The sequence below is a fragment of the Ochotona curzoniae genome, unplaced genomic scaffold (genome assembly GCF_017591425.1).
Source record: "Ochotona curzoniae isolate NIBS_2020 unplaced genomic scaffold, NIBS_Ocur_1.0 contig_605, whole genome shotgun sequence".
NCBI lineage: Eukaryota > Metazoa > Chordata > Mammalia > Lagomorpha > Ochotonidae > Ochotona > Ochotona curzoniae.
In genome coordinates, this window is record NW_024466491.1 from 5,342,939 (window position 1) to 5,370,392 (window position 27,454).

At 64.5% G+C, this 27,454-nt stretch overlaps 2 protein-coding genes across 2 annotated transcripts in view; one reads left to right on the forward strand and one right to left on the reverse strand.

Annotated features, from left to right (window-relative positions):
* Positions 1 to 16,070, reverse strand: part of UNC13A (unc-13 homolog A) — a 39,761-nt gene extending 23,691 nt beyond the window's left edge. Inside the window, exons 1-16 of the mRNA XM_040990253.1 lie at positions 16,049 to 16,070; positions 9,665 to 9,694; positions 9,144 to 9,243; positions 7,823 to 7,940; positions 7,255 to 7,378; positions 6,088 to 6,161; positions 5,641 to 5,695; positions 5,204 to 5,239; positions 4,242 to 4,449; positions 3,004 to 3,501; positions 2,585 to 2,693; positions 2,045 to 2,091; positions 976 to 1,054; positions 784 to 789; positions 395 to 466; positions 49 to 268 (exon numbers count right to left, since the gene is read on the reverse strand). Of these exons, the coding sequence (XP_040846187.1) occupies positions 49 to 268; positions 395 to 466; positions 784 to 789; positions 976 to 1,054; positions 2,045 to 2,091; positions 2,585 to 2,693; positions 3,004 to 3,501; positions 4,242 to 4,449; positions 5,204 to 5,239; positions 5,641 to 5,695; positions 6,088 to 6,161; positions 7,255 to 7,378; positions 7,823 to 7,940; positions 9,144 to 9,243; positions 9,665 to 9,694; positions 16,049 to 16,070 (1,798 nt within the window). The remainder of the gene's footprint in view (positions 1 to 48; positions 269 to 394; positions 467 to 783; positions 790 to 975; positions 1,055 to 2,044; positions 2,092 to 2,584; positions 2,694 to 3,003; positions 3,502 to 4,241; positions 4,450 to 5,203; positions 5,240 to 5,640; positions 5,696 to 6,087; positions 6,162 to 7,254; positions 7,379 to 7,822; positions 7,941 to 9,143; positions 9,244 to 9,664; positions 9,695 to 16,048) is intronic.
* A 4,033-nt stretch (positions 16,071 to 20,103) lies between these two features.
* MAP1S (microtubule associated protein 1S) lies at positions 20,104 to 27,454 on the forward strand. Its single transcript, XM_040990702.1, has 7 exons — positions 20,104 to 20,209; positions 21,304 to 21,405; positions 22,291 to 22,373; positions 22,742 to 22,882; positions 23,098 to 25,495; positions 26,739 to 26,974; positions 27,266 to 27,454. The coding sequence occupies exons 1-7, from the start codon at positions 20,104 to 20,106 to the stop codon at positions 27,419 to 27,421; spliced, it is 3,222 nt and encodes a 1,073-aa protein (XP_040846636.1). The 3' UTR covers positions 27,422 to 27,454.

Sequence of the window (27,454 nt, forward strand, 5' to 3'; positions counted from 1 at the left end):
CTGGCACCTGGCACAGCCCTGCCCCTGCGCGAGCCCCGCCCCACTCACGCTGCAGGCAGTCGGCGTTGAGCAGGTCCTGGCACTTCTCGTGGCACTTGACCCCGCACTCGGTGCAGCGCATGCCCTGCCGCGCGATGCCCCAGAGCAGCCCCTCGCACTCGTAGCAGTAGGTGGGCGTGGTGGCCGTCCACACCTCGAAGTTGTGCGGCGTGGTGCACGAGATGGGGTAGATTAAGGCTTGCAGCGTCTTCTTGTAGACGTGGTTTTTCTATAGGGCGGGGGGCACGCCATGGAGCGCTGGTCCCTGGCTCATCCCCCGCCCCACACACCCCTTCCTCCGTCCTTGGGGGTCCCAGCACCCACACACGCCCTGGCAAGGGCCCCAGGCACTCACCAGTTCCTCGTTGTTCAATGTGCTGGAGGCCAAGGCAGAGGTAATGCCAGCTTTCCTGGACTGGACCAGGGACTGAGGAGTGAATGGAAAGGATGAGGCTACGGGGGGCAGTTCCAGGTCTGAGTGGACACCCCAAGATCATAGCCACAGACCAGGGGGTGGCACCCGCTGTGAGTGGGCATAGAAGACAGGAAGGGATGCAATACAGGCAAAGTGATGGGGGCTCCTGGTTAGACGGGAAACAGGGGGACAGCCCCACCTCCTGCCTGGACTAGGACCACGGTCAGGCCGCCAGTCACCCCAGGGGCCAGGCCTGAGACAAGCACAGGGCTCCACCCTCCGCCTGTGGGGGGCTGCTCGGAGGTGGGGTCCAGGTGAGCTGTACTCACCATGGCCTGTAGCGTCCACGCAAGCACAGAGGGGGAAGCAGACTCGGTTAGTCCCCGATAATGCTGGGCCAGCCCCGAGCGTGACCCCCTACCCCTTCCTCCCCGGCCGCCCCAGGCCCACTGGGGGTGCACGGGTGGCACCTGACTCCAGGCAGGTGCAGGGGTGGCACAGCACTCCAGACAAGGGCCTACCAAGTCGCTGACGAGCGGGATGGGTTTCCTCTTCCGGATGTCCGGCATGCTGTCAATGATGATGAGACCGCCTCCGGGGCTGCAGGGACGGGGCAGGCAGGGTCGCCGTTGAGGGCGGCCCAGGGGACCCGGCTCACACAGCACCAGGGCTCTCGGCTGCCCCCCAACCCCACTGTGCTCAGATCACACTGTGTTGTCCCATAGAATCCCTCTCCCTGGGACCTCGGAATGTGACTTCTTATGCAAATAGGGTCTCTGCAGGTGGAATTATTTCAGATGGCATTGGGGAGAGGGGTGGCTGTGGTGGTACAGGTTAAGTTGCTGTGTGTGAGCCCAGCAGCCACATCAGAGTCTCTGCCGCTCAGCTCCCTGCTTGTACGCCTGTGAGCCAAAGCTCTTGGGACCCTGGACCCGCATGGGAGACCCAGAAGAAGCTCCAGGTTCCTGGCTTTGGATCGGCTCAGCTCCGGCCACTGCGGCCACTAGGGGAGTGAACCAGTAGATGGAAGATCTTTCTTTCTGTCTCTTCTTTCTGTAGATCTGACTTCCCAATAAAAGTAAAAAAAATAATAATAATAAATCTTAAATTTTTTTTCAACATAAATAGGTGGGGGAAGGGATTTCCAAGCTGATGAGAAAAGCTGGACTGGGGTCTGTGATGTGGGGGGTGGACACAGGGGCAGGTGCCAGGGAGGCCTGTCCAGCTCTCTCTCTCTCTCTCTCTCTTTTTATGATTCATTTATTGTTATTGGAAAACCAGATTTACAGAGAGAAGAGACAGAGGAAGAGCTTCCGCCCAAGTGGCCACAACAGCCAGAGCTGAGCTGATCTGAAGCCAGGAGCCAGGAGCTTCTTCTGGGTCTCCCACGCGGGTACAGGGTCCCAAGGCTTTGCCATCCTCCACTGCTTTCCCAGCCACAGGCAGGGAGCTGGAGGGGAAGTGGAGCAGCCGGGACACAATCACCCACCCTGAGAAGCAGCTCCAGCCCCTCGCCCCTGTCACCTTGAATCCCCTGACCAAGCTGTGTGCAAAGCAGACACCTCGCCCCCACCCCAGGCCCCTACTCACCCGCCTTTGAACCACAGGGACTTGGCCATCTCGCCTTCGCCCCGGGCCTGCGGGACAGACAGACGCGGTCAGGGCGCTGCCCCCTCCCTGGGCAGGCCAAGCCCCAATGCCCATCGGGATGGGCGTCCCAAGGCCTCGGCCTTCGCTTGTCCCGCTGTGAAATGGGCTGGACCGCGCATGGCCCTGGTCCTAAGCACCGGGGGACACTCCAACGCAGCAGCAGGGTGGGGGGGACACGCCTGGACCAGGGAGGGGTGCTGACCCACCCTCCCCCACCCCACACCCCTTTCTCCCTGGGGGAGGAGGGCCAAGCACCTATGGGTGGGGTTGTGGGTGGGGCTCGGATAAGCGGGAATGATGGAGTGAAGGTGGGAGGCGGGTGCCCAGCCAGGGTCCACGTGGGAGAAGGGGCCCGGGTGGGGAGTGGTCAGGCACCTCAGGCCTGGGTGGGGGCAGTGGGCAGAGCCTTGTGTTGTGGGCGGGTCCACCCTGCTGTGGGCGGGGCCAGCCCAGCCTCGCTCCTGCAGCTGCATCACTCACCTCCTGCAGCTGCATCCGCACTTTGTTGAAGGCACGCAGCCAGTTGGCCTTGGCCCTGGACATGGAGTCCTGACCCTCCTGGCCTTCCTCGTCCTCTCGCGGCCTGAAACTGAGGCAGGAGACGTCAGCAGACACCCCAGCCAGCTCTCCGTGACACCCTACGTGGGGTACTGCTCACCCATGGCCCCTGTGGCCCTGGCTTAGCGCCCCCACCCCTTCCAACCCACCCTGCAACAGCCCCATCTTCCCCCTCTGCCCGGCCCTGCCACCCTGAACCCTTTCTTATTCCCTGCCGCATCTCCAGTGCTGGAACTGGGACCCCTCATGCCCCCTGCCCTCCTCCATGGCACGTCACCTCTGATCCCTCCCCTCCCTGGGTCCTGCCGACCCCCAGCCTTGAGGCCGCCCCCTCCTGTCACCTCTCTTCAGCCTTGGGGGGCTCAACCTCGGGTGCCTGCTCAGCTCCAGGCTCCTCCTCCGGCGTCTTTGGCTTGGGGGGCACCTTGGTCGTGTCGGGAGCCTCGGTGGGCAGGACAGGGGCCTTGTCCTTCTCCCCCGAAGTGGCTGACGGAAAGCTAATGCGCTTGAAGTCCTTGGGCTCGGCCACAGCCGGCTCGATGTGCTGGGCATAGCTGTCTATGTCGTCAGGCACGTCCTCTTCCTCCTCCTCCTCCTCCTCTTCCTCTTCCTCCTCCTCCTCCAGGAAGTCCTCCAGGTCCTCCTCCAGGTCCTCCTCATCCTGGTCCCAGCGTGGCGAGTCCTTGTAGCTCACAGAGCTGTGACATGAGTGGTAGGAATCCCGGTCTCGCTCGTCCTCCACCTCGGAGCCCCGCAAGCTCTGCTCGAAGTCCTCGCTCAGCTGCGAGCTTCCCTGGCTCAGCTCCCCCGACGAGGCGTAGCGGCTGCTGCCGGTGGGGCTGTGGGAAGGGACAGACTGGGGCTCAGGGATCAACCAGGGGGCAGGGGCCGAGCTGCCACCTCTGCATCACCTCCTTCTCCTGTTCTCAACCTTCCGGGGCTCCCAGTGACCCGCTATACAAGAGTTACCCAGTCCTACAGCACACCCCTGGCCCCATCCCTCCGTCCCACCCTCCACACCCACCAGGGCGCTACGCCTGTGCCACCTGCTGCGCCCTGTGCCCGGCCAGCATCGCCTGCCGAGCTCAGACACACTGCACAGCGGTCACGTCCTCCAGGGAGACGTCCCTGCCCTCTGACCAGGTCAGACACAACCCTCCAACACGGCCCCCATTGTATGCACACCCAGGCAGACAGGATGACAATGGGGCACCCTTCAGCCTTCTAACCCTTCGTTCAGTCATCCCTGCCAATCAGGAACACCCCCTGCCCTAGCCAGCTCCCATGATGACCCTTCAGTTAGCGCCCCCTGGTGGGCAACACTGGAAGGGGCTCCCCCTGCTGGTGGAAACTTGGAAGTGCATTCCTGGACCTGCCAGCGTCCCATGAGGGCGCAGGTTCTAGTCTTGGCTGCTCCACTTCCCATCCAGCTCCCTGCTAATGCACCTGGGAAAGGAGCAGAGGACGGTCCAGGTGCCTGGGGGCCCTGCACCCGCATGAGTGACCCTTTCTGCTAACAGGCACAGGTGGAATCTGTGGGGAGAGGAGAAAGCCCCACCCCACAGCCCCCAGCAGCTACCTAAGGGCCCGCGTCTCCGAGAACTCCTCGTAACTGTGCACGGAGTCGCTGTAGGACTCCCGGGACCCCAGGGGTGGTGGACGCACGGAGTATTGGTGGACAGAGGCGTTGGGCTGGGACGTGGTATAATACGGTGGAGGAATGCTGTTACTGGTCTCACTGCGGTAGTCACTGTCACGGTCATCCACGGCACTGTCAGGGTCGTCGTCTGTAAGGACCAAGTGGGGGAGGGGGCAGTCAGGGGAAGGGGGGAGTGGGGGTCTCCTCTGATTGCTAACTCAAGCAGGCCTCCTCCTCCTGGGGGTCGTGTTAATGGAGGTACACGCTGCACAGCCAGGGAGGTAAGAAAAGGCTCATCAGAGCCCAGAGCCTGGCTAGGGCCCATGTTACCTGGCGGGGGGATGTTGAAGGGGAACCAGGAAGCCCAGAGTGGGGTGCAGCAGCTTGGTACCCCAGGAGGAGCTGAGGCATCAGGGCGCAGGGGCAGGAGTGTTGGAGCTGGGACAGGTGAGCTGCATCCCCCAGCAGGAGGGCACCCAGCGAGCCTGTACAGGCCCTCCTGGGGTCACAGCACGGGGCTCCTGGCCTGCACCCAAGACCTCAGACGTCCAGCGGACACTGCCCGACACCCACTCTTGGAGAGGAGCAGGAAGACAGCAGGTGGACGGAGGGGACCCCACAAGAGGAGGATCAGGTGGGGGTCGGGCTAAACCACCGCCCCCTGCCTCCTTGCCACCCCACCGAGGCCCTCGAAGACAGGTGCCCATGGATGAGGGGTAGGAGGGTACTGATGGTGCCCACGCAAGCCCCTTGCCCCACAAAGCCCCACCCCTAGCCACAAGCCCCTCCCTCTGGCCACAACCACCTCTCCCTGGCCACCAACCCCAACCCCTCACTTCCTTAGGAGATGCTGGAGGCCTCGGGGCTCCCCCACACCTCCATACCCCACCCATTGAACTTACTCTGCTGTTCCCCCCAGCCGAAGTAATTCCAGTTGCCTGCAGCAGAAAGGGGTGGAGTCACAGGTGAGGGAGGGGGCATGGCAATGCCCTGGGCAGGCGCGGGACAGGAACTCAAGAGAGGGGCAGCCTGAAGTCACACTGGGTGTGAGCAGTGGTGGGGTGTGGGGGGCCTCGAGACCACCTCACTTCCTGCATCATCCCAGCGCTTGCAGTGGGCTTTTTCCTTCTGTGCTAACTTATGGGGGGGACTGGAGTTCATGACCAGGGAAGGACCCGACCCACAGGGCATTCACATGCTCTGCTCTGGGGTGCCTCCCGCTGCAGTGCCCGCCAGGGCCCCTGCAGTGCACCCCAAGTTAATGCAGAGGACAGCTCCCTGCCCTGTTCCTGGGCCCATCACCACCCTCCTCCCGCTGGGGAGACTGGACTTTGCTTACAGCACTGATTGCTGGGGGCTGACAGTGGCTTCTCCTGCTCCTCTTGAAAGGAGTACTGAGAGAGAGAGAGAGAGAGAGAGAGATTTTCCACCTGCTGGTTCACTCCATCTCCCACGTGGGTGGCAGGGGCCCAGGCTCCACCACCACCTGCTGCCTCCCAAGGTGCTGGAGTCTCGGGAGCCGGGACTGGGACCGGGCGCTGTCCTAACCACTCTGCCAGCTGCCTGCCCCAGCCGCCCCCTCCTACCCTGAGAACGCTCAGGGAGCTGAGCAGGTTGTGGATGGAGCAGAGTGTGACTCAGGGCCCAGGGAGCCTGGGGCTGGTGGACCCTGCAGTCCTCGGCCCCCTCCATGCTTCCTCCAGACTCAGTGCAGTGGCCGGAGTGAGAGCTGGGAGCCCCGAGGTGGGTGCTTGAAGGAATGAGAGCTGGAAGCCCCAGGACCCACCTCATCCTGGTCACGCATCGCGTTCAGCTGCTCCAGTTTCTTGGCCCAGTAGCGCGCCTCCTCTTCTGGAATGTCTGTAAGTGCGGGCCGGCTCAACACGAGGCCCCAGCTCTGCCCAAGCCAAGCCCTGCGTCAGGCTCCACCCCAGCCTAAGCCCCGCCCCTGGCCTTACACCCCACCCCAGCCCAAGCCCCACCCCTGGCCTTACACCCCACCCCAGCCTCAGACCCCGCCCCTGGCCTTACACCCCACCCCAGCCTAAGCCCCGCCCCTGGCCTTACACCCCACCCCAGCCTAAGCCCCACCCCTGGCCTTACACCCCACCCCAGCCTCAGACCCCGCCCCTGGCCTTACACCCCACCCCAACCTAAGCCCCGCCCTGGCCTTACACCCCACCCCAGCCTAAGCCCCGCCCCTGGCCTTACACCCCACCCCAGCCTAAGCCCCGCCCTGGCCTTACACCCCACCCCAGCCTCAGACCCCGCCCCTGGCCTTACACCCCACCCCAACCTAAGCCCCGCCCTGGCCTTACACCCCACCCCAACCTAAGCCCCGCCCCTGGCCTTACACCCCACCCCAACCTAAGCCCCGCCCCTGGCCTTACACCCCACCCCAGCCTAAGCCCCACCCCTGGCCTTACACCCCACCCCAGCCTAAGCCCCGCCCCTGGCCTTACACCCCACCCCAGCCTAAGCCCCACCCCTGGCCTTACACCCCACCCCAGCCTCAGACCCCGCCCCTGGCCTTACACCCCACCCCAGCCTAAGCCCCGCCCCTGGCCTTACACCCCACCCCAGCCTAAGCCCCACCCCTGGCCTTACACCCCACCCCAGCCTCAGACCCCGCCCCTGGCCTTACACCCCACCCCAACCTAAGCCCCGCCCTGGCCTTACACCCCACCCCAGCCTAAGCCCCGCCCCTGGCCTTACACCCCACCCCAGCCTAAGCCCCGCCCTGGCCTTACACCCCACCCCAGCCTCAGACCCCGCCCCTGGCCTTACACCCCACCCCAGCCTAAGCCCCGCCCTGGCCCAAGCCCCGACACCCCCAAGTCAGCCCAACTCTGGGCCAGACAGACCCTGCTCTGCCCTCAGCCCCAGCCCCGGGCCCCCTCAGAACCGCAGGTGCACAGCAATGCAGAGGGCCCATCCAGCACGGGGCACTCACCCAGGGGCAGCTCGAAGCGGGTGTCCAGCAGGATACGGTGGAAGGTAGGGTCCTTGGTACCGCAGATCTCACTGTCCGCCATGATGACCTGGGAGTCCAGCGTGAGCCACTCGCCCGGGCCCTCCTGTGCGACACGGGGGTGGGAGGTGAAGCACCTGCCCGCATGCTGGCCGATGGCCGGAGGGACGGCAGGCCCTCCTCCCCAGCTCAGAGAGGAGCCATGTGCACACAGCACAGATGGAAGGCCCTGGTGGGGTCAGGCATGGCCACTCCCGCCTCTGAGGAGGGGTGCGGGGGACCCTGGCTTCAGAGAAAAGCTGCGATTCTCCCCCCCAGCCAAACTTCTTCCGTGGAGGACCAGCCTTTAAGCAAATGGGGTTCACTCTGACTCTGCCCACCCCCACTCCACCCCAGTAACTGGAAATGCAGACACAAGGGGGAGCCTCGCGCAACCACTTTGGGATGGAAGGTGGGAAGGACGTGGGCCCTGAAGACTTGGGTGGAATTCTCCCAGAGGACAGGAGACGTGAAAGCCTCATGCCTCGGGCTTTCCGCCACCCACACGCACCTCGTTGGACTGGCGGATGGTCCGCAACGGGATCCACACGGTGCCCACCATCGTGTCCCAGATGAGGCCCTTGTTCCACACCTCCACCGTCAGCCCCAGGTCCAGGCGGTTGATCTCGCTGTGGACAGAGGAAGTAGGCTCAGAGAAGCCGGCTCCTTGGTCCAAGCACACACAGGATGGGGTACACGGCCAGGCCTGACTCAGGCGCCACGGCTGCCTCCCACTGGCCACGCCAGGAAGATAACCACCCTGCCGGCTCTGCCTTACGATTGTCCAGGACAGCTACGGCAGGTACATGCTGCGTGACCCCAGGCAGGTGTCTGCCCCTCTCTGGGACTACCCACCCACCAAGGTTGTGGGCAAAACTTGAGCCAGCACACGCGGGGCTGGCCGGAAAGACGGGAGGGACTGTGCACTGGCCGGTGACTGTGAAGCCATTCTGTCATATGGAATAGCTACCGTGTGCTGAGCGGCGGTCACACGGCGGTGGGGGGTTAGCACTGACCCCCGGCTCCCCGCTGCCACACAGTGGGGCGCAACAGTGGTCAGGAACGTAAGTGCATGCAAAGAAATGAGCTGACCGTCAAGGAGGACAGGGCTGGGAAGTGATAGTTGGGGCCAGCGGTCAGGGTGGGCTCCCCTGAGGAGGTGTGCTTGGAACAGGGAGCCAGCTGGTGGCAGTGGAAGTAACAGCCCTGGGGTCCCCCCTTGCTGCTGGGGCAGGCGAGCTAGGGGGAAGTGGAGGGTGGGTGTGCAGCGAGCCAGGTCGGGACACTCAAGGGGCTTCCCCAGGCGATGGAGCCACGGAGGCAGTGGTTTTTTTTTTTTTTCTTTTCTTTTCCAGGACACAAGAGCCACGGGTGAGAGAATGGAAGGTTTTAAAAATAGCCCGGTGGCTGCCCAGAGAACAGATTGCAGGAGGCGGATGGCGGCAGGAGGCCAGGGCCGGGTCGGCCAGGGCAGTGCTGGTGGCGGTGAGGCAGCAGTTGAGGACTCAGCCTACGGGGGTAGCCCACCCTGCCTCGTCCAGCAGCGCTGGCCAGCGGGGGTGGGTGGCGTGAAGAGCACACACACACGCACGCACACGCACACATGCACACGCACACACGCACACACACATGCACACGCACGCACACACGCACGCACGCACACGCACACATGCACACGCACACATGCACACACACATGCACACGCACGCACACACGCGCGCGCACACACGCGCGCGCACACACACATGCACACGCACACACATGCACACGCACACACACGCACACACACGCGCATGCACACGCACACACACACGCACACGCACACGCCTTACAACATGAAGTCCTGCTCCCAGCTGGGCTGGTTGCCTCGCACAGCGATGGTCGTGCTCTTGACATTCTGCACCTTCAAGGTCACGTACGTGTTGAACTTCTCTGCGACAGAGAGGGAAGGGCTGTCAGCGCCGGACCCCGGGGACAGGAGAGTGGAGGCAGAGCGGCTCCGTGCCCCTCTGGGGCGCCCTCCCCCTGCCCTGAGGGGCTGTCTCATGGGAAGGAGGGCACACGGCACTTGCTAGCCAGCTGGCACGGCTTGGAAAAGTCCCAGGGCACAGGCTCCCCTGCCCCAGCAGCCCCACCTGTCTGCTGCCCGCTGCACTCCTGGTCATGGGCTCAGAGTGAACCCCCCTCTATGTCAGAGGGCTCAGGGGAGGAAGGGCTGAGGTCCCAGGCCCCACATCCATCAGCCCACCTGGACGCTCAGCAGGTGCAGCGGCCCCTGCCCCGCACCCCACCCCCACTGTACAGTCAGTGACCCCAACAGGTGGACAGACAGGACAGGAAGGGGGTCACTCACCTTGGGCACTGTCAAACTTGGCTTTTTTGACTGTGAAGAAAGAGACAGGATAGGGCAGGGAGAGAGGCGTGGGTGGGAGAGAGACACACAGGGGCCAGAGAGAGAGAGCCCCCCACCATGGAGACGGGGGTTGGGGGAAGCACATACGACAAAAAAGATCCAGGCAGAGGAAGGAGAGAGGAAGAGGAGGCAGGGATGAGAGAGAGAGAGAGAGGACTGCAGTCAGAGCAGAGGGAGAGCCGGAGGAGAGTCAGATGCCAGGAGGGGTCCCCGCCCCCTCACCCCCACGCTGCCCCTCCACCAGGACAGCCCACGGGAGGTTCTAGACCCCAAGTGTCCCAGGGACACAACCCAGAGCCTGGCTGGCAGGTGGCTAGAGCTCATCTAGGCTAACTTACTTATGGCGAGGCGGAACCCCAAAATACACATCGGGGACCTCCCCGCAGAATCGAGTGTCAGGTCGCACACACCCCCACCAGGCAGGCAGGGAGTGTCTCCACTCCTGACTGACCCTGAACGGCCCTCACCCACCCATCCCACACCACGCTCCCCCAAACCAGCCCCCTCTCCCCTCTGCGCTACTGAATATTTTCATTTTCATAAAAATATGCACACGCTGAACCAAGAAACAGCAGCCTGAAAAATGCCCAGGGACGGCAACTTTTCCTTCCATCGCCTCGCACTGATGGAGAGAGACAGACAGAGGAAGAGAATCTGTGCCCTACCCAGTGATTAGCTCCCCAAATGCCCACCGTGGTCAGAAGTGGGCAGAGCTAACTATGAAGCCAGGAGCTCCATCGGGGTCTCCCAAGCACTCAGGGCAGCCTCAGCCGCTTTCCCAGGCCACAAGCAGGGAGCTGGATGGGAAGTGGAGTAGCCGGGACTCGAACTGGCGCCCCTATGGGATCCTGGTGTTTGCAAGCTGAGGATTAGTGAATCAGGGCAACCCAGCAGGGTGTGTGTGTGTGTATGTGTGTACACACAGCTCTGGACCAAAGCCGGGAAAAGCGTCCATGCAGTTAGAGCCTGGCGGCCAGCATACCTGGCAGCCATCATGGGCAACTTCCCACACGGGCAGCTGTGAGCCCGGCAGGCATCCACCAGCCACCCTCAAAGCGGGACCCTTGGACTGGGGTGGGAAACGAGGGCTCTGGCCTGCAGTGGGGAGCACCTGGTTCGGATTTCGGCGCTGTGTGACCTCAGGCCAGTGGGGCACCCTCTCTGGGCTCACCATGTTTCCAAGTCTGGCTGTGTCTCTCTCTGCCTTGATGTTTCTTCCCTTCCATCTCCCCCTTTCTTCTCAAACCTCCCCCAATTTTTCCTGTGTCTTCTCGCTCTTCTCTCCTTTTTCCCCAACACTGCAAATCAGCTACCACGTCCCTGCCCACCCAGGGGCGCTCCAGCCCCTTCCCACAGCCCCCCAACCCCACTACCACCCAGCACCTCACCCCCTGGCTGTGTGGGGCCTCTCTTCCTGCAGGGGGGCGTGCAAGCAGAGGCTGAGAAAGGCGCAGACACACACACACACACACACACACACACACACACACATACGCGCGCGCGGGGACGGGATGGGAGGGGCGCGCTTGCCCGGAGACCTGGAGACCTGGAGACTGGGGACCTGAGTGAGCTGGGGAGGAAGAGGAAGCACTGGAGGGAGGGGTCGCTCACGTTCCGCCCCATCCCCATCCCCACCGCCGGGCTGGGTGGGTTTTGGGGTCACCCGGGACGTTTCCAGCCGGCGCCGCCAGGACCCACGCGCGTGATGGCGCGCGTGCCAAGGGTCACGTGTGTCCCTGCGGCGGGGACCGGGCGATGGGCGGGGCAGCTGTCCCCTGTGCGTCACGCGCGCAGCGGGATGGACAGCCGAGGAGCCGGCGGTGGGGAGGCGGGGGTAGGGCACCCCCATCCCCCCGGGCTGCTCAGAGGCGGGGCGCGGGGCAGGGCAACCTCACCCCCTCCCCTGCCCATTACAGCTCTCAGCATGATTTCTGATGCGAGGGGAGTTGACTCTAGTTTGGGGGCACGCGGTCCGTGACCCTCCTAGTGCAGTTGGGGCAGAGGAGGGCAACCACGGAGGATTGCGAAGCCCCCTGCTCCGGCACCGAATTGCGGCTAAGGGGCCTGGGTTCGAGTTCCACGTCTGCTTGCAAGCACCCTGGGAGGCAGCAGGTGCCCATCAAGTATGTGGGTCCCGGCCACGCTGAAGTGGACGACCCGGGTGGAGTTGAGGGGTAAGGGCTCCCGGGGCGCGCTCGGGGCTAGACCCAACAGGTCGTTGGCGCTGCAGGAGCTGCTGCGCTCCTGGAGGGCGGTGTGAGGTGATCCCTGCACCTGCGAGCCCCTCCCGGTGCAGGAGCACGCTGTCCGCGGTGCTGAACGCGCGCTCCCGCCTCGTGGATCCCTAAAGAACTTGGCACTGTCTTCTCTTCCCGCCTCCAGGCCCGGAGACCCCAGCACGAGTGAGCCTCTGATTTGAGAACATAGTAGGTTCTCGGATTTACTCTCAGGGACCTCATCTTATAGGCTTTTGTTCCCCATGAATTAATAACCGGAGCTACTCCTGAGGGCATCTGGGTGGCATCAGGCATTTGAGGGACCAAGGTGTGGAGGTTTCTGGGGACGAGGGACATGAAATAGGCTGGGCGGGTGGGGACACAGCACCACGTCTTGTCTCCAAGGACACGAGCAAGCACAGGACGGGTTAACCCATGGCTCCTGGAGGGGCATGCTGATCTTGCCTCCCACTCATTCCCTAGTCAGCTGTGAAGCCGGCCAGCATCACAGCTAGCGGAGGGACACAGCCTCAGTTTACACCTTCTGTGAAATGGGCCTGGGCAGCAGGGCTTGCCACAGGCACAGGCAACACAGAGCTTGTGGCTGATGTCACCGTGACACATGAGGCCACCCCACCTGTCACAGCCATTCATTGATTTGGTCCCATCAGCCATTCATCAACCATTGGCTTCCTCAAGGCCCCAGGAGGATGCCGCCAGGCCCACAAGCAGGTCTGGAAATGAACTGTGACATGACACGCCTACCACCTGCTCTCTCCCACTGCTGGGAAGGGGGAGTCACACAGCCCCTCCAAGCCCCTCTTCTCTGTGTCTCCCACTTTGCCCACCCACCATGGGGGGCAGGGGTAGGGCTAGATTGCCAAGGACAGTGTCTGGTACACAGTAAAAGCCAATGAAGTAATTTCACCAGGGGTCAACTGCTGAGATCTGGCAAGTGGATTGAGTCTTGGGGGTGCACACAGGGTCGGGGAGACAGAAGGCAGAGGGGACACAGGGAGGGGACACAGGGCAGGGGTACCCATGGCAGGAGGGACACAGGGCAGGGGTACCCATGGCAGGAGGGACACAGGGCAGGGATACCCATGGCAGAGGGGACACAGGGAGGGGACACAGGGCAGGGGTACCCATGGCAGGAGGGACACAGGGCATAGGGTATAAAGCCAATCCCACCACGTGGATGGTGGCCATCCACATCAGAGCAGGTTGGAGTCCCGTCTGCTCCACTTCCCATCCAGCTCCCTGCCTGTGGCCTGGGGAGGCAGTGGAGGACGGCCCACAGCCTGGGGACCTGCACCCGCGTGGGAGACCCGGATGCACTTTTTGACATAGCCCTGGCTCTTGCAGGCATGTGGGGAGTGAACCAGCAGTTGGAAGATCTCTATCTGTGTGTGCAGCTGACATCTTTAAAAAAAATATATTTTTATTGGAAAAGCAGGTTTACAGAGAGAAGGACAGACAGAGAGCAAGATCTTCTGTCCGTTGATTCACTCTCCAAGTGGCCATAATGGCTGGAGCTGAGCTGATCCGAAGCCAGGAGCCAGGAGCCAGGAGCCTCTTCTGGGTCTCCCATGCAGGTGCAGGGTCCCAAGGCTGTGGGCCGTCCTCCACTGCTTTCCCAGGCCACAGGCAGGGAGCTGGATGGGAAGTGGAGCAGCCGGGACTTGAACCAAAGGCCATATGGTATCCCAGTGCTTGCAGGTGAAGGATTAGCCTGTTGAGCCATCGTGCCAGCTCCAACTGACTACTAATTTAATGCACCAGACTTGTTTTAAAGAAGAGAGGGAGGGCCCAGCGCAGCAGCCTAGCAGCTGAAGTCCTCTCCTTGCATGTGCCAGGATCCCATATGGGCGCCAGTTCTAGCCCGGGCAGTGCCACTCCACCTGGTGGAGATGGCAGAGAAAGCTGGTGGACCACAGTCCTTCACGTGCCAGCGCATTGGCCTGTGTCGGCAGTGGACAGCAGCTGGTGTGTCCTTCAGGTGGGAACCTGCCAGTGAGGGGGACACGCCGGTCTGGGTGAGCTTCTGAGCAATGGGTGCAGGCCAGTGCTGCCCCAGGGGCATTCACGTGGCCTTGGCATGTGTGGCTGTGCAGCCCCTGTGTGCCCACGTCTGAGGAGGATGCTCCAGTGGCCCACAGGTAGCTCCATCCAGGTAGGCGTGCACCTGCTGACACTCGCACATCTGTGGTCACGGGCGTGGGTGGGGGGTGACAGCAGACACCCCGTATGTGCCCGACAGGAACAGCCTGTGCACATCTTACAGCGTGGGCCGGCTCAGGCCAGGGGTTCGCCCGCCTGGAACCTCGCCTCGGTACAGGGGGTGCACTTCGGTTCCCACAGGGACCCATCTGGAGCCAAGCGTGTGTAGGAACAAGGCAGACGGGGGCGGCCTTGTGACTGGGAGGGGCCAAGTGTGTCCTACGTGCCAAGGATGGCTCAGCCCTCCACTGCAGCCGGTCCCGCCCCCTCCCTCCACTGGGCATCCCCCCAACACACACACACACACACACACACACTTCCTGGGGACCCCCTCCCTCTCAGGAGGGCCACAGCTGGATCCTCCTCTTGGGCCTTCCTTCTGGAAGCCTCCGTCCTGGGGGGCCCCACCCCCTCTTCTCACCACCCCCGCAGCAGCCCAGCCTCCTGCTTGCGTCACTACCCAGGGCGAGATCCCGCCCCCACCTCCTCCCCCCAACACACACACCTACTAGGCAAACCTGGCAAAAAAAAAAAAAAAAGAAGCCCCATTGGGGAGAGTGTAAGGTGGGGCTGGGTTAGGGGGCGCAGGAGGGGGCCCCCTCTTCCTTTCACCTGCAGCACCAACACCCCACCTCAAGTCCTTTGCCACGTGGAGGCGGGGGAAGGGTCTGGACCTCCCTCCTGGGGTCGTGATCCTGGGGTGGCTAAGCAGGGCGGGGTCCCCCTGCCCCTTTAAGACAGCCTGCGTCCACGCCAGCCTGGGTGGCCAGCAGGGCCGCGGGGAGGGCAGGGCCCGGTTTGTGAATGGAGCTGGGGGAGGGGAGGGGAGGCGGAGGCGGGGCCCGGCTCCCCCAGCTGCCCAGCGCCCCCTTCCCCGCGCCCCGGATCCCCAAGTTCAGCACTGGATTTCCGACCCTGATGGAGCAGGTCCCCCCTCGCCACCCAAGGTCTCCCATAGCCTAAGATGTGAGGATTTGGCTAACGTATCCCTTCCTCCCCCCACCAACCCAGAGGGATAGGAATGAATGAGGGGGTTGGGGGTCCAGGCTTTATGACTTGGGGGTTCAGAGGCCTCCCTCCCGCCACTGCAGCCACTTAGGGTCTCACAGAGCCCCTCACCCGAGTTCTCCGTGCTGGGGTGCCTTGGCCCTGTGCCTGGGGTGTGTGGATGCGACTCTGGTAATTGTGGGGTCCGGTCCCTCCTGCGCCTCCCAGTGTACACTATGGGCTTCGGCGTGGGCCCCAGTACAGACACCGTTTCTGTCCCCAAAATAGCTCTCCCTGCCCCCCACCCCTCACCCCCTTCCTGGTCCCCTCTCCCTTCCTTCCCTCCAGACCAAAGTGGGTGAGCAGGTCCTGGAGGGGCAACGGAGTGGACACGGCTGCAGGCCGGGAAGGCTGGGGACATGTTGGGAGGGCGTGGGGGTGAGGGGCCAGCGGCGAGGGGGAAGCCACAGGCCAGCCCCAGCCCCCCACTGCCAGTCCAAAGCGCCCCCAGACCCCTCTCTCAGACTCCCCTCTGCGCCCGGGAGGGGTTTGCTCGGCTTCCCACCCAATGCCCTCACACCCAGAACTGGGGAAGATCTTAGAACCTGGGGTTGTCCTACTCAAATCTTGGGGGAGACCCCCCTCCTCCTGCGGCGAAGGCCCACCCGGCAGGGTCCACGTCCAGCTGCCCCCCACACCCCATTGCTAGGACTCGCTCCAACACCCCAGCCACCCGGACCACGACCCTCCCACCACCACGACCACCACGACCACCACCCCCAGTAGGATCCCTGTCCACGCTGCCAGCCCGTTTCCCCATCGGACGCGCTCCCCGTGGTGGTCAGCCACGCGTCCGCCCGTGGGTGGCCAGCCGCATCCACGCGGACCCCGCGCGTCCTACCTCCGACGCACAGCAGCGACATGGCGCCCGGCGGGGCGGGGGTCAGCGGCCGCGGGGCTGGGGCATGGCGGGGCAGCGCGCGGTCACGCCGGGGCCCTGCTGCCGGCCATCTTGCTCCAGCACCGGGGGGCGCGGACAGCTCCTGACGTGGCCGCGCGGGGCGGGCGGAGCCGGGGCCGCCTGATGGGGCGGGGGCGCTGCGGGCTGGGGGGGCGTTAAAGCGCCAGGCGGGTGCCGCACCCCTGCAAGGGGCGAGGTGCGCTGTGTGCGCTCTGGCCTCCCTCTGCCCGGTGGACCTGCCGGCTCCTACTCCACCTGAGCACCCCCTCTTGCAGGAAGCCCTCCCTGGCTCCCCCTTGCTGTAGCTGGATCCTCACTCAGCGCCTCCACCGCGCGCGCGCGCGCACACACACACGCACACACACGCGCGCACACGCACACACACACCTGCTCAGCCCCAGCGCCTGAAACCCACACCAAGGGCAGAACTCCTTGCTTTGCACTCCCCGCACCAGCATCAATGCAGGGAGGGAGAGAGGCAGACCCTGGGCTGGTCACGCAGCCGTTCTAAACCTCGGTTTTCTCATCTGTAGAATGGGAGGGACGTCCCTGTGTGGCAGGGGATGGAACAGCACCAGAAGGCACCGGCAGTGGTAAGGGCTGTGTCAGTGGTGGATGTGATTAAATTATCAGTTACTCAGGGATGGCAGGGAGGGAGGGACAAGAGACACAGCCCAGTACAAAATGTTTCCCTCGGGGCTGGCACCGTGGCATAGTAGGTTAAGCCTCTGCCTGTGAAACTGGCATCCCATGTGGGCGCTGGTTTGTGTCCCGGCTGCTCCACTTCCCACCCAGCTCCCTGCCTGTGGCCTGGGAAAGCAGTGGAGGACGGCCCAGAGCCTTGGGACCCTGCACGTGCGTGGGAGACCCGGAAGAAACTCCTGGCTCCTGCCTGACCCAGCCCATGTCCCCCAGTGGCCAGGGAGACCTCTGACTCCACATAGGAATCTGTTCCTGCCCTCAGCCATTTATACAAGTGCAAAAGAAAGAGAGAGAGATCTTCCAGCCACTGGCTCACTCCCCAAATGCCCACAGCAGCCAGCGCTAGGCCAGGTTGCAGCCAGGTGCTCCATCCAGGTCCCCTCCCCTAGCGTCAGGAGCAAACCCAGTACCAGACACCTGCTTGCTCAGTGGAGGAAAAGGCTGTTCTGGCAGCTTCTACTGAGGCCAGTCTTGCTTCAGCCCCACAAGCTCCCCTGCCATTCCTAACGGGCAGAGGGGACCAGGATAGTGCCACGCTTGGGCCACCTGGCAGGTGTGAAGGCCCTGAGGGGAGAGGGCGTGCCTGGGGTACCCGGGGAAGAGTCTTAGGGAAGCAGGGGGATCCGACGCCCTCACAGCCGTTCCTCCCATGTCCCTCTCGGACCCTTCAGTCACACCGCAGGGAAAGAACTGAGCTATGCATACAGCAGGCGCCCCATAAACACAGCTGAGGGGTGGGGACAGGCACCTGAGGCGCCAGGCGTAAACAGGGGGAACAGGGGGCTTTGAGGGGGAGGGGTGGGGGCCACACACCCTTCGGGATGTTTTATTTTGTTTTTGATATTTGTTTCAATAGCTGGGAGGGGTGCACGCCCATGTGGGCCTCTGGTTGGGGCAGGGAGGGTCAGGCGTGGAGGAAGGGGGCAGGAAGGGGGAAGTTCCAGTCTTGTTTTCTCTCCTATGTCTGCAGGGGAGGAAGAGGAGGAGGACCCCTGCTGGCTGAGAAACCCCATCAGCACCGGAGACGGGGGACGGTCCTGTGACGACGCCTTAGAGACCCCGATGTGGGGAGGAGTGTTCCGAGGGGGCTGCTGGAGGTTGTTTTTGCTTTCCCCCCACCCCATTGGAAAGTCAAATATACAGAGGAAGAGAGAGAGGAGGATCTTCCATCCACTGATTCACTCCCCAAGTGGCTGTAACAGCCGGAGCTGAGCTGATCCAAAGCCAGGAGCCAGGAGCTTCTTCTGGGTCTCCCACGCGGGTGCAGGGTCCCAAGGCTTTGGGCCGTCCTCCACTGCTTTCCCAGGCCACAGGCAGAGAGCTGGGTGGGAAGCAGTTCTGCTGGGATTAGAACCAGTGCCCACATGGGATCCTGGCATGTACAAAGCGAGGACTTTAGCCACCAGACTACCGCACCGGGCCCTGCCCAAGTGGTTTTGATAGCTCTGAGATGTCGGTTTTGTTACTCCACGGTTGAGAAAATCTTTCCAAGATCTATTGGTTGAGTAAGTCCACCTTAGTACATCCACAGACACGGAAATGTGTTTCAAAGCCTGTCCAGGAGAGTGGTCCAACCTGTTCTGCTGTCTGAGGAGGCAGCGGACGTGCCCTGCTGGCCTGGGTGAGCTGGTCATCATGTCCCCTGTGTGCGTCTGGGCATGCTGTCCGCCGCACAGGCAGCAGCTGGAACTTGAACCACACATCCTGTGGCTTTTAGGGGCAGCCGGGGGTCTGCGTCCAATGGTCTAGTTGCACAGCCCCCCCAAGAAACCTCACCTGGGGTGACCTCAGACTTGACTTTCGAAGGTCAGGTGCTGTCGGTCACCTGCACCAGCCACCATATTTGACAGTGGACGCAGCTGCCTTCTCAGCTCTGTCCCCAGGCCCGTCTCTCACACGAGCTGCTATGTAACAACCCAACCAGCCCACCACAGACCCGGCCCTCATTCATACTAGCAGGTGCTCCAACCTGGCTGGGGTCGTCCCCAGGAATCCCACTCGCCCCTCCCGGCTTCAGCGTTTGCATATTCCAGTGTGTGCTGTGGCCTAGCTGGCCTGCGTCCCATCCAGCTCTCATGCACACCCATGGGCGCTATGGCTTAATTCCAGTCCAGCCCAGAAGTCTGCCAATGGCCTGACCTGTGCCAGCTCTGGCTCTCAAGGTCCCCAGTGGGGGAGTGCCCCAAGTTCCCCTACCAGACCTGTTCACGGCCCCAGAGGCTAGCCCACCAACGCCCCCCAGAGTTCACACCCCAAAGGCGTCCCCTCACGGGGCAGTGGGTCCTGGCAGCCAGCCTGACGTGGCCCACCCCCTGTCGCTGACACTCGCAGGTGGGTACCGTGGCTTAGCCCTGCCAGCAGGCTACCTGCCACCCAGCCCTAGCTTTTGCATACATGAAACGGGCAGCGGGCAATGCTCTTTAGCCCAGCCCAGGTCTCCCATGTGGGCGGGTGTCTTGGTTGGACCCAGACCGCCCTCCAGTCTCCGTTTTCTCAGGGATGGGGCATGCCACAGTCCCCTGCCGGGTGGGCAGCTCCTGCCGGCCGGGCGGCATTCCCCCACCCGTCTCTGACTCTGTCACCACACTGGTGGGGGGGAGGCAGGGTGGTTATTTTGAAAGGCCGAGTGCAAACGGCATATACAGCAGGGATGGCTGCCCGCCCCAGGGGTAATTATTTTTAAAATTTTTAATTTGTTCATTGTGTTTTTTTGAAAACCTCAACCAAAACGCAGCCCCGCCCTGAGCAGGTGTCCAGCCGTGTCCTGCATGGCTCCTACACACACACACACACACACACACACACACGACAATCCCATTTCTGAAACCTCCCACGTGCTCACCGCCGCCTCACCCTTCCCCACACCCACACCTACGAAACTTCTACACGTCCCTCGCAGCCCCACCCACGACGCCTTTTCTCCCTCGCAGCCCTAGCTGGGCCTGATGTTTGACCCAGCCCCTCTTGGGATGGGCTGTGAGTTTTGTCAAACAGCAGAGATTGTGACTGGCAGGTGGCCAAAGCCGATTATGAATGAGTGAATGAATGAATGGTCTGAAAGTAGCAACCCCAAGAATCCGCCCACCCCCTTAGGGCCAGGCGGCGCCCCCCCAGCCGCCCCAGGGCCACGCCGGGCGGGGAGGAGAGGGGCTCCCCAGTCCCCCTACTCGGGGACGGGCGAGGCGGGACTTCCGGGGTGGTGATGAAGGGAGTGGGGATGGGTGGGTCTCCTGCGCTTCCGGCGCGGCCTCTTTAAGGGGCGGGAGGCGCTCGCGGCGTCCGGCGGCACGAAGATGGCGGCGACGGTGGCCCCGGTGCCCAGCTCGCTGCTGCTCGTGGTGGGCTGCGAGTGCACGTCCCCGGGCCAGCTGGCCTACGTGCTGCAGGAGCTGGAGCGAGGTGAGCGCCCGGGGCGCGGGGCTGCATCCCCGCTAGGCGCCTGGTGCGCGCGCCCATGGAGGAAACCGCGCACCAGGCCTCGGCTGCCCCGCCCATGCCCAGGGGGCTGTGGGGTGCCGGGTGCGCCCAGGGCTCTCCGCTCAGCCCCGTCACTCCCCGGGATGATGCCAGAGTGGGGTGTCACTTCCTGGGACGCAAGGCTGCATCCCCGCCAGGCGCCTGGTGCGCGCCCATGGAGGAAACCGCGGCCTGGCCTCGGCTGCCCCGCCCATGCCCAGGGGGCTGTAGGGTGCGGGGTGCGCTCAGGGCCCCCTGGTCAGACGCATCCTTCCCTGGAATGATGACAAGGTGGTGGGTGGCCTCCTGGAAGAGGAAGGGCAGGGAAGGGAGGCCCGGTCTGGCGCCTCGGGGGCCGGGGTGCCCTGGGTGCTGCTAACCCTGGGTGCTGCTAATTGGGTCGTGGGCGGCTGCGCGTGCCCGGCCCGGAGTTTTGGCACCCCGCGGAGGTGAGGCTGGCAGCGCAGCTGCACCTGCAAACCACCTTGCTGGGTGGGTCGGGGCGGGCGGGCGTGGTGCGCGTGCAGGGCGGTAGCTTCCTGGCCATCCCACTGGAAGAAAGGCCTGCGGGTGGTTGGTGGGTAGGCGGGGCTTGGGCCAGGGTGCTAGGGGGCGGGAGGGGGCGTGATGTCAAACGGGGGTCCCAGTGTGGGGGCGCAGGAGGAACTGGCCCCCAAAGTGAATGAGGGGCGGTGGGAGGGTCCTGCAAGGTTTAGAGGGTACCACAGCGTGGGTCAGCTAGGCAAGGCTGGGCCTGGGGGTTGGGGGGAGCACACACACTACCCCCCTACCCCCTAGCAGGAACAGGTGTGTGCCAGGCCCCTGCGGGCAGCTGCAACAGGTGGTGTCTGCTGGGGAGGGGGCTGAGGGGCTGGGCGTTGCCTGGGAAACACTGGCCCCCCTCCACCGTGTTAGAGGAGGTGGGGGGCGGGTGGAGATGGGCACGCTCGCCCCTAAAGCCTTGGTCAGACAGGGTGGCCATGGGGTGACCTCCCTCCTGGCTTGTCCACCCCTCCCCGCCCCGCTTCTCCCGCCAGGCCTGCGGTCCTGGGGTGTAGATGACGCAGTGTGCAGCTTGGACAAACAGCTTGGGGTCTTCCTGTCTCTCCACTCCACCACCTTCTCCAGCATCGTGAAAGGTGAGGCCTGGGCCCCCTGCCCTTGCTGAGTGCCTGCTGTGTGTGCAGAGGGGAGGGGGTGCCAGGTGCCGCGTGCCAGGCACTGGCAGCACACCCCTGAACTCAGTGCCATTGGGGCTTTTAATTCCATTTGCAAGTAGGGACAGTGGTGTGCTGGGGGCTGTGGGCACAAATGGAGGGTGGAGGCGGCAGGTTCCAGGGGGGCTTGTCCCCAGGCTGCCTGTGACCCTGCCCAGTTTAGCAAGTGAGGAGTGAAGGGGCGCTTCTGCTGGGCCCTGGGTGTTGCTGCAACCTCTCCCCCGCCCGCATGGTTGTTGAGTCCCCTCCTCCTGCTGGCCAGTGGCAGTGGTGGCCAGAGGGGAAGGAAATGACCCGTCCTGTGTCGTCTCATTGTCCCGGCGAGGCCTGCTGGCTGGCTTCCTGACCCCTTGGTCAGGCCGGGAAGTGAGGGGTGGGGGCCCCCCTGGTGTATGTGGCCTCCGTGCCGCTGGGCTGCAAACTCCCCTCCTGGATGGGCCTAACCCATGCGTGATCAGTGCCTGAAAAGGTGGCCAGCGTGCAGAAGGCAGCCACAAGGGGCCAGAGCCAGGGGTCCAGGGAGCTGGCCCCACCCACCCACCTGCTGACCCCGCCCCTCACCCCACCCAGCTCAGTCTTATCTCTGAGATATCGCCCTGGGGCCAGCACAGTGTGGTGGGACCTTGTGACTGCCCCTTGTAGCTGGAGCTGTCCTGGCGTGCCTGCCCCCGCCCCTTACACATATCCACCTGTTTGTGGCAGTAAGACAGCAGCCCCGCCAGGGAGGCAGGATTGGAACCCGGGGCCAGGGGGGACAGTGTGACCGCCCCCCCTCCACTGAGTGACTTGGCCCCACTCCGCCCACAGGCCAGCGGAGCCTGCACCACCGTGGGGACACGCTGGAGACCCTGGTGCTATTGAACCCGTCTGACAAGTCGCTGTGTGATGAGGTGGGGCCGTGTGGCAGCGGCAGAGTGCCATGTGGGGCTGCCGGCCGGGCAGGTGGGAAGGGGTGGGGCGTGGCCAAAGCTCCTCCCTTTCGCAGGCATCCCTGCCCCCTCGCCCCCAACCCACCCCTGTGTGCCTGCGGGGTCAACTTGGCTCCTGTTGAGGGTAGCAGGTGATGTGACGCCGTGGGTTACCCGGCTGCTTGGCGCGCCGGTTCTGGTCCTGGCTGCTGCGCCCTGGAGGCCGCTTGGCAGGGTGGACGGAGGCTGGCCGGGCCCAGCAGGCAGCCAGGCCGAGCACGTGGGTGGGCCAGGCTGTGGGGTAAGGGCAAGGACCTCCCGCCACTGTGCCCTCCGCCCCCCCCCCCCAGCTCCGCAACCTGCTGCTGGACCCCGCGCCTCACAAACTGCTGGTGCTGGCCGGGCCCTGCCTCGAAGGGACTGGGGAGCTGCTGTTACAAACAGGGGGCTTCTCTTCCCACCACTTCCTGCAGGTCCTGGAGGACCAGGAGGTAAGTCCTGCCCCCACCACCTGCTCTACTCCGCACGCCTGGAGAGGGGGAGCATCTGCCAGGCCAGGGACCCCAGGGCAGTTCATCTCCCTGTAGGAGTGATGGAGGGGGGTGGAGCAGCAAGTGCAAAGGCCCTGAGGCAGTGAGAAGGGGAGAGAGGCCAGATTGTGGGGTGTCCTCCCCCCTACCCACGTGTCCCTCCCGCACCCACACAGATCTTGGATATCCTGGCTTCCACGCCCATGCCTGCGGACACCCCCACTCTCACCATTACCTGCCCCACCTTCGGCAACTGGGCCCAGCTGGCGCCCGCCCTGCCGGGTCTCCAGGCCGCGCTGCGGCTGCGGCAACTGTGGCTCAATCCGCCTATGGCCACCTCCTCCTCCTCCTCCTCCTCCTCTGAGGGTCTGAGTCAGTTCTTGGAATACATGGCTGACTTCCTGGAGCCACTGTCCCCCTTCGAGCTGCTGGAGCCCCAGACCTCCAGCGGCTTCCTACGCCTCACCCGGCCCTGCTGCTACGTGTTCCCCGGCGGCCTGGGCGACGCGGCCGCCTTTGCCATCCACGGCTTCACCGTGCTGGTGAACGGCGGCTCGAACCCCAGGTCGACCTTCTGGAAGCTGGTGCGGTACCTGGACCGCGTGGACGCCATGCTGGTCACCCACGCGGGCGCCGACAGCCTCCCGGGTCTCAACAGCTTGCTGCGGCGCAAACTGGCCGAGCGGCACCAGGTGGCAGCCAGCGGCGGGGGCAGCAGCGGCTGCTCCAGCGAGGACCCTCTGCGCTTCATCTCGCCCATTCTGGGCATAGCTTTCCTCAACGCGAGCAAGGCTGCCACCCGCCTGGTGGGCGGCGAGGACGAGGCTGAGCTGGCGCTGGGTCTCCTGGCCCAGCTGGGCATCCCCTTGCTGCCGCTCCGGCGGGGCCCGCAGCCCGCCGAACCACTGGTGCTCTATGAGAACCTGGGCCTGGGCCGCCTGGACCTGTATGTGTTACATCCACCTGCTGCCGGGGGCGGCGGCGGCGGCGGCAGTTCCAGCGAGCAGGCGCAAGCAGCCTCCGTGTGCGCCCTGCTGGTGTGGCGCCCGGTGAGCTCAGCCGACAAGGTGGTGCGGGTTCTGTTCCCAGGCTGCACGCCGCCCGCCCGCATCCTGGATGGCCTGAGCCGCCTGCAGCACCTGGGCTTTCTGCGCGAGCCCGTGGTGACGCGCCAGGACCTGGACAAGCCGCAGCGAGCCAACAGCAATGACAGCTTAGCTTCTCGTGACGGTGCAAGGAAGGAAGGGCGGGTCCCGGCACCTGCCAGGTCCACCCAGGAGCGCCCGGGGACAGCCACCCGGAAGGAGCTGACACGAGTGGAGGCCTCACGCAGGACTGAGAAAGAAGTCAAACCCCCCAGCAATGTGAAGAAGGACCCCAAAGCTGGCACCACCCCCAAGCCCCAGGCCCAGTCCCAGCCCCGGGAGGCGCGGCGTACCCTGTCTGCCACCAACAGCCTCAAGAAAGCAGGGGCCCCAGCATCTTCCAAGCCCCTCCGCCGGGCAGCTCCCACACCCCAGTCACCAGAGAACGGGCCTCGGAACCCCCCGGGTGCCTGTCGGGGTGAAGCCAGCCCCCCAACGTCAGCTACCAGTGGCTCTCCAGGTCCAGCACCAGCAGTGCCCGCCAGCCAGGGCAACCCAGGGGAGCTGGGGCTGAGTCCAGTCGTGGAGGAGCGTGGCGCTGGGCGCGACGACAAAAGCCTGGAACTGCTGCTGTCCGCCAGCACCATGCGTCCCCGCACCCCGGAGCCCACGGACGAGACACACCCGAGCCCGGCCGGGGAAGCCTCGCCCACGCTGACCACGCCCTCGCTGCCCGCCGAGGTGGGCTCCCCGCACTCCACGGAGGTGGACGAATCCCTGTCTGTGTCCTTCGAGCAGGTGCTGCCGCCACCCAGTGCCACCGCAGCCACGGGAGAGGCAGGGCTGAGCCTGCCCCTGCGGGGTCCCCCACGCGCCCGCCGCTCGGCCTCCCCGCACGATGTGGACCTGTGTCTCGTGTCCCCGTGCGAGTTCGAGCATCGCAAGGTCGTGCCCTCGGCCCCGGCCCCCGCCTCCCCTGGCAGCTCCAATGACAGCAGTGCCCGCTCGCAGGAGTGGCCCGGGCTGCTGGGGCCTGCGGAGACACCACCGACGTCGGTCAGCGAATCGCTGCCCACGCTGTCCGACTCGGACCCTCTGCCCTCCGCCACGGCCACCGCCGCTGCCACACCTGCGGCTGTGGACTCTGACGATGACACCGAAGCCTTGGAGGGACGTGACTCGATACCCAAAGCCCTGAAGGCGCCCCTACCCAGCGTCTGCAGAGTGCAGCTCAAGAAGTCGACCCCACAGTCGGAGACGGTGGTGCATGCCAGCATGCCCACGCGCACGGCCCCAGCCCGCCCCAGCTCCGTGGCGGCTACCCGCAAGGCCGGTCCAGCAGCCGTCGCCAAGACCAAGGGGCTCGCCCCGAGCGGGGACCAGGCCAGCCGCCCACTCAGTGCCCGCAGCGAGGCCAGCGACAAGGGAGCCCGGGCGCCCCTGTCCAGGAAGCCTTCTGTGCCCAAAATGGCCACTCGCACCTCCACGGGTGAGTATTGCCGCCTACCGCCCTGTGCTGGGGACTGCAATGACAGGAAGCAGCTGGCCCCTTGTGCACCTGGCCCTGTGCGCCCCCTCCCCGGTTAGCAGCACACCCCTGCACCCCTCCCCCCCAGGCAGGGGTGTCTGAGCATATGTGGGTGTTGGTGTCCAACACCCCAAAAACACACATGGGCCGTCCTCCACTGCTTTCCCAGGCCACAAGCAGGGAGCTGGATGGGAAGTGGAGCAGCCGGGATTAGAACCTGTGCCCAGATGGGATGAGGGCACGGCAGGCTGCTCCCCCGCCCCGTGCAGAGTGTCCCTTGACGCTGAATTTCCGTCAAGTCCACTTGGTCTGTCCTTTTGTTGCCAACTTCAGGTAGTGGATGAGGAGGTATCGTCCCCCCTCGGTGTCTGGGGGTCCAGCAGGGGTAGGGTGGCAGCGTGGTTCGCATCCCCAGCCCAGCGTAGCCCACGCCTACCACGGAGACGCTCAGTTGCCGCAGCGGCCAGCTGGGCCCCACAGGTCGAACAGGTGCTGGGGCCAGGGCTTCAGGCACCACAGACTGTGGGTCCCCCGCGGTCCTGTCTGCTGGGGGACGGGTGCAGGACCGGTCACTCAGTGGGTGTCCTGGCCCCTCTGGCAGGCTTGGCCAACGGAGCGGTGTCTTCGGGCAGCTCGGTCTGCAGCCTGCAAGTATCGCCATGCACGCATGGTGTGTGGGCTGCAGCTGTGGGGTTCAGCCCCTGGGCTGCGGCAGCCTGCGGGGGGGCCCCCCAGTTCTTCCCACTGCTCCTGCTCTGTCCCCTCTGCCCGCCCCGTCTCCCTCTAGCTCACTGCTGCCCCACTCCCACCCCACAGTTCTCTCTGGCATGGTCCCCTGGAAGTTGGGGGGCCTGAGGTTGCCATAAGCCGCCGTCTGCTCTCACCCCAGCCTGCCCCCTCCACCCACCTGCCTCATCAAACCTTGTGTCTGCCACTGCTTGGCCCCCCCGGCCAGTGAAAGCCCCCTCCGATCCCCCCACTCCCTGGGATTGAATAGATGGAACCACCAAGCAGTGTCTACTCCGACCCACGCCCTCAAACCTCCTCTTCACCCCCGAGGTGACCCCTTCAAGGTCCCCACACTCAGGCTGTGGTGTGGGGAGGGTGGGCTGGGAGATGGAAGGGTTGCCGGGGTAACACCTCTTATTCAGGCCCCCCCCTCGCCCACATGCCCATCACTGACCTAGTTCCCCCGCGCCCACAGCATCCGCAGGCAGCCGGCTGAGTAGCTCGGCCACCCCGACCAACGCCCCCTTCTATCTGGACCTGGTGTACCTGCCCGGCGGGAGCAGCGCCCGCCTCGTGGGCCAGGAGTTCTTCCGGCGCGTGCGTGCGACCTACTACGTCCTCAGCGGCCAGGACCAGGCCAAGGAGGAAGGCATGCGGGCACTGCTGGACGCCCTGCTGGCCGGCAAGCAGCAGTGGGATCGGGAACTGCAGGTGCGTGCGTCTTCCCAGGGGGCCACCTGACCACAAGGCGGGGGAGGGTGGGGGACCCCTTCCGGGGAGCAGTGGGCTGCAGCTGCTGGCTCAGACCCCATGTCTCTAGGGGTTAAACGGAGACCTGGAGGGAGGGTGGGCCCCAGCCTCTGCATTCACGCAGCCGCTCCGAGCGCAGCACCCGGCAGGGGGCAGGAGAAAGGGGGGCTGTTGCTGCTGAGGCCAGGTTGCGGGGTTGGGGGGGTGGTGAATGAGGAGGAGGTGCCCCTGACCATGCCTCCCCCACCACAGGTCACCCTGGTCCCCACCTTCGACTCGGCGGCCATGCACACGTGGTACGAGGAAACACACAGCCGGCACCAGGCGCTGGGCGTCACCGTGCTGGGCAGTAACAGCATGGTGTGCATGGAGGGCGAGTCCTACCTGGCCTGCAAGCTTGAGTTCTAGCCCCCCCCCCTCGTCCCCCAATAAAACCATGCA